Consider the following 6,000-nt stretch of genomic DNA (forward strand, 5'->3'; position numbering starts at 1 on the left):
ATATATCTCTTCCCAACTGGCAGCCAAGGGTAGCTGCAAAGGGCAAGCAGTGTAGATACTCATAAATGTGTGATTACAGGCATTTCTACTGAAGGAGAGAGGAATATTGATGCAATATTCGTGGTTTTTATTGGCTTAATATTCTTCTTCCATAGCACCATATCCAAACTGCTGCATCTTTCTTCACATACAGTAGTTGTCCATCTAAGATATTCTGTTGCTCTTTCCATTTCTAATCCAATGCTCTCCAGCTCCTTGTGGAAAGCCAGAATATGAGGATTCGCTGTTGTACACCTTCCCTGTCGAAAAGATCCCTGCCCCTGCAAGGATTGCTTTCAGCATCCGGATTGCTGTGCAGTAGCTTCCCCTCCTGCTTCATCATTTGCACTGTTTCAGGTGTCAGTGCTTTAGGATAGCAGGGGCCTCTCGAGACATATTTTTCATTGGGCATAGAACAACATGGTCTTGCGTCCTCTTCAGGGATCTCCAGGATCCTGTGATGATTGCCCAGGGAAAGTCTGTGTGATAGTAACTTGTTTGTGAATGCAGCACCCCAAGGCATTCTTTAATGGAGGAGACAATAACTTTTCAGTTACAAGTCTTGGGAGCAAGGTGGTGAGTTGCAGCTTGTGAATGCTGACAGAGGCTTTGGGACAGCCAAGCTGAAGAGAACCCACCAGTGCTCCTTTAGCTCTGTGAAAAATAAATACGGCAAACAATGTCCTTGGAAGGAAACTGTTCTCAGTATCTGCTCCACTTTTTCCTGGGTATGATGAGACTAGGGAACAAGTGGCTCCATCACAGACGAAGACTGGATTAATCAGCTGTTGCCGGGACTGGACCAGCCAAAGTGAGAGAACAGAGAGGAGACTCCATGGAAGAGGGATCTCTTTTTTAAAGTGCATGCTCAAGAAGTTAAGAGATGGATTCCTTTTTCTCCATGGCATTTCTGTTCCTGTTGGGGCTGTTTCCACCATTAAGCCTAATTACTTAGCTTTTTATGTGCTATCCATTTCTTTTCATCATTTTAAAAACTTCAGTTGCCATAACAACATAATGCAATCAGTGAAACATAGCAGCTATTTTCTGTAGTCAAGGTCTGTGCACTGTCAAGGATGTGAGCCATTTAAGCAAATCTTCACCATCCCCCTTCCTCCGTCCTCTTTCTCGCTCTCTCTTTTTCTCCCTAAACAAGCTCATAACAGGAAGGAGAAGCCATCAGGAATAATTAGACACAATAGCAGAGCAAATCCCAATCGTACTCATGCAGTCTAGTCTAATGAACCTCTTGCACTAATCTTGGAAGTGTTGGATGTTCCTTTTTAATCACTTTTTTGATGTCATAGATAGATTAACTGCAGCAGGGCCTTGATAATCCACGCTAGAGTCAGGAGACCCAGAGTTTATTCAGAGAAAGAAAAGAAAACGAAAAGCTTTACATACCTTGCTCATTTTTCCTTCATTCATTCCTCAGTTTCAAATGCTTATTGAGAATATATACCCATTGTACTGTATTAGTAAATAGAACAGAGAGTATTTTGTAGATTCATGGGATTTAATCATGAAAAGTCATAGCATCTATTATTAAATCATTGCTAGAAGGCTGGGAGAAACCACCGCGTTTTTGTGTGGGTGGTGAGACTTGCAACAAAGCATAGTATAACTGCTGGGCTTCTACTGCACACATATATAAAAAGCAGTCTGAAAATAAATCTGGCAGTCTGGTTCAGTGCTATTCTAAGTAGTGTGACTATAAGACCTATCCACAATGTCTTGCTCACTCCTTGACCTCCATGAAGGCTTTCCTGGAATAGCAACGAGTGAGTTTCGAAGCCTGGGATTTGGCTTAAGCAGCCTCTACCTGGCAGAGGACTGAAGGGTGTGCTTTGCCTTCACAGAGCTAGTCTGCCGCGGGCAGAGTCTTCTGGTGGCTTCCGAGTCGATCGTTGCCCATTCACTCTTTCCACTTGTCTGCTTATGTTTCAGCACCTTGTCCAAGCAAAGGAAGAACGTCATCAGCTGTGTCACCGTGCATGACTCCCCCTACTCCGATTCCTCCAGCAACAACAGCCCTTACGCCGTGCAGCATCGCGCAGGGCAGAATAACGGGAACACCTACGACACCAAAGGGGTTCCAGAGACTCACTGCAGTGGGAACCCCCGAACGATCATCGTGCCACCACTGAAAACCCAGGCCAGTGAGGTGTTGGTAGAGTGCGATAGCCTGGCACCAGGTAAATTGCACCTCTTCCGTCAAGAAAATTAGTAAGAAATAAATGATTTATCTTGGAAGAATCTCATTGTTCGGTTTCATTTTGTTTGTTTGTTTGTTTGTTTGTTTTGTTTTCCAAAGAAACCGTGCTCCTGCCCTTCTCTCAAGTGACACATCTGTTCTTGGGAGCCATATTGCATAATTTATGTGCCCTGGTACACTCAGGAGTCACGGGGGCAAGTGTCATTCCCAGTTACTTCTGTACAAACCCAAGAACAGAATGCAGCCTTTAGCTCAACATTTGACATGAAAGGCTCCCAAATGCAAGTGTGAACCTTTGCTGCCTTGCCTTTCCATAGGTTTACTTTAAAATGGGTAAGAGATTGAAAACACATGTGCATTTTCATCCAAACTTGTTGACGTTTCTGGGAAGAATATTTCCCCAGGATCTTCATTATGGACTGATGAGGTTTGCTCATCCAGAGCCTCCACAATGTTAGACAGTACGATGTGTTGAAAAGGGGCTTATGGTGGAAGTCTGGCCCAAAGCAATTGGCTTTGAGCTACTTGGCAGTCCTTTCTTTTGATGCACTGCTGGTCAACACAAAGGCTCAGAGGGTGAGCTCCCCACTAGCTCCTTCTCCCTCCCTTCCTACTCACCGTGAGGTCAGCCAAGCCAGGGCTTTTTTGTGCTGTGCACACTATACTTTCCTTCCTCTCTTTGGGATTTGTACCTGCATCGTACGGTTCTGCTGGCAGAACAGTTTCTCACACTTCTGAACGATCTGTAAAGCCTTCTCCGGGCCCAGTTTGGGTCCAGGTATCAGGTCTGCTTGCCTGCCTCTAGGATAACAGGCTGGCCATGTATTTGAAGCACTGCTGAGATATGCTGTTAATTAAGAGAAATCATTTTCTTATCCTGCTTCTGTTGTATGTCTCCTCCCAAAAGCCACTCTGGAGGAGATTCAGTGAGGAAAAGGTAGGGTGAGCAATTAAAGAATGTGATATAAGCTACAAATGTGTTTCCTTTCCTGGCACAGTCACCACCAGTCACCACTCATCCTCCTACAAGTCCAAGTCCTCCAGCACCGTGACCTCCACCAGCGGTCACTCTTCAGGGAGCTCGTCTGGAGCCGTTGCCTATAGGCAGCAGCGACCAGGAGCACATTTCCAGCAGCAACAGCCTCTTAATCTAAGTCAGGTAAGTCAACTGAGATAAATTTTGGTGGTGCATCATCCAGCTGTAACCTACCGCTCCTCCAGCATGGGCTGGCCTGTTCCAGTCTAATGATAGTTGGGCCCCATGTCAAGTTTGATCGACTTGTTTCAACTTCACTGCAGACCTTGATCTTCCATCTCAGGCAGCAGAGGTAGTGCAGATCCCACCCCTGAGTGGGCTGGTGGTACTCTTACCGTGTGTTTTGAAGTCAGATGATCTAACAGCGTGAGTGGGAAGAATGTGAGAGAGAAGGTGCAGTGGCTCAGACACGAAGGAGTGGAGCAGAACCGTGTAGGAAAGACTGAATTCTCTTTAACTATAGGTAACCATGGGGAGAGTATCTTCCAGGTGAAGGGAGTGCATCAGCCCGGCTGCGGGATTGGGAGAGAAGTCCCCATCAGATGTGACAAGGCAAAGCAGAGACGCTACGCATATACATGACCTCGTGTAATGAGTTTGATCCATCCCATAATAAACCTGGGCTGAGATCTGGGCAAATCTCATTACTTGGCAGCATGCAGTACTCAAGATGTTTCATAGGCTGTGATCGAAACACCCAGGCAGCTCCCAAGGAGCTTCAGTAAATAATGCCCTTTTCACATACTGCACCTGGGGCCTCTCTCTACTCCGAAGTGAGGTAATGAGGGTAGGGAAGTTACAGCACAGTTACCAACATCTCAAGAGGAGAAAGTCTGGAGAGCTCGGAGGACAGTGCTGGTTTGCATCCAGAGCTGGATATAAGCAGAAATGTTGGGGGGTTTTAAAATAATTTGGGGAAGAAGAATGTCCCCTCCCCCTTAAAATGTAGTTGAAATTTAAAAATCTAAACAAACTTGAAATAAAAGTGAGTGAAAATGGAGGAAGTGGGCGAGATGCTGTTTCCAAGAGTGGGGGAGGAGTGTGGCTGCCGCATTTCAGACCACAATGACAGCGCAGGGAGTGCTTACAGAGAGGATGAGAAGGCTTGGAAAAATAGAAGGAAATAACATGGAGCATTGCCCTTCTTGCCTTCTAATTCCTACTTTATTGGTTATTTAATATTCTGAGTGGGAAAAACTTGACATTATTGTGCAGTGCAAAAAAAACCTTAGAAAATCCCTGGAAAAGTACATTGCTCCTGTCCCACTGCAAGAAAATTGGCTGTGCTCAAGTAATTACAGCTGATTACATGAGGGTACCAGGCACCTGCAGGATCTGGTTGAGCCGAGGGTTTTATCTTTAAAAAATAAAGTAGTTACTTTACTAGCTGAGGAAATGATAACCACAAAGACTCAAACTGAGCAAAAATAAATTGCCTGTTCCAGGCATAGTTAGGCAACTTCATTCCCCCGAACTATCAGCACACCGCATTTTGTCAGCAGAGAGTTGACTAACAAAAGCCATGTGTTGTGCAAGCGACTGGACTTGTAGAAGATGTTCTTAGGAGCCAGGCATCTGAGGTTGGGTCTTCACGTTAGCTGTGCCAGCAGGTCATGCCTCAAAGTGAGGGACTCCATTGTCCTTTTGGGGGCCATTTTGGTGAATGTATGAAACGACAGGGTCTTCCTAGGCTCGGGAGGGACCCTTTGCCATCACCCGCTTCCAAGGGAAGACTATGGTGGTGCTGAGGGTGTCAGGAGGAGCGCAAGGGACTTTCCTGGGGCCATCCTGGTGTCGTAGGGAGGCTCCCAGGCACCACTGAGGAGGTAAAGAGCCGTCTCTTCTCTTGTAACCGCTTATCACTGTTGCTGTCTTTATCCAGGCCCAGCAGCACATCACGACCGATCGCACAGGGAGTCACCGGAGACAGCAAGCCTACATCACTCCAACGATAGCTCAGGCCCCGTACTCTTTCCCGCACAATAGTCCCAGCCATGGTACAGTTCATCCTCACTTGGCCGCGGCTGCCGCTGCTCACCTGCCCACCCAACCCCACCTCTACACATACACCGCCCCCGCTGCCCTGGGCTCCACGGGCACCGTCGCACACCTGGTGGCCTCCCAAGGGTCGGCGCGGCACGCCGTGCAGCACACCACCTACCCCGCCAGCATCGTCCACCAGGTCCCTGTCAGCATGGGCCCGCGGGTTCTGCCCTCACCCACCATCCACCCGAGTCAGTACCAGGCTCAGTTTGCCCATCAGACCTATATCAGTGCTTCTCCAGCCTCCACAGTCTACACTGGATACCCACTGAGCCCCACCAAGGTCAACCAGTACCCTTACATCTAAACACTGGAATAAGGAGCGAGAGACGCACCCACCCCGGGGGAGTGAGGCGGCCGCTTTTGTACTGAAGAACATGACAAACTAACAATGCAATGGGAGGCTCGCGTGAAACTTGAACGAAGGAGACTTTAAGGAAGAAACGAGAAAGAGGAAAGAAGGGGGAGAATCAATTCTACACTTTTTATTTAAAAAAAAAAAAAAAGAAAATGGAAAAAAAGAACAGAAAAAAAATAAACCACAAAAAAACAACCATTCTGCACCAAACTAGAGAGAGAGAGAGAGAAGCAGAAGGACCCTCCAGCGGGTCCTGTCTTTTGAAGAACTTCACCAATAGACTTTAAAAGGTTATTTTCATCCAATAGT

At 46.8% G+C, this 6,000-nt stretch overlaps 1 protein-coding gene across 1 annotated transcript in view; it reads left to right on the plus strand.

Moving 5' to 3' along the window:
* HIPK2 (homeodomain interacting protein kinase 2) overlaps positions 1-5,640 on the plus strand; it is a 132,319-nt gene extending 126,679 nt beyond the window's left edge. Inside the window, exons 13-15 of the mRNA XM_075728047.1 lie at positions 1,987-2,234; positions 3,253-3,413; positions 5,173-5,640. Coding sequence (XP_075584162.1) covers positions 1,987-2,234; positions 3,253-3,413; positions 5,173-5,640 — 877 coding nt within the window. The remainder of the gene's footprint in view (positions 1-1,986; positions 2,235-3,252; positions 3,414-5,172) is intronic.
* Positions 5,641-6,000: the final 360 nt, after the last annotated feature.

The sequence above is a fragment of the Pelecanus crispus genome, chromosome 1, assembly GCF_030463565.1.
Source record: "Pelecanus crispus isolate bPelCri1 chromosome 1, bPelCri1.pri, whole genome shotgun sequence".
NCBI classification, from domain to species: domain Eukaryota; kingdom Metazoa; phylum Chordata; class Aves; order Pelecaniformes; family Pelecanidae; genus Pelecanus; species Pelecanus crispus.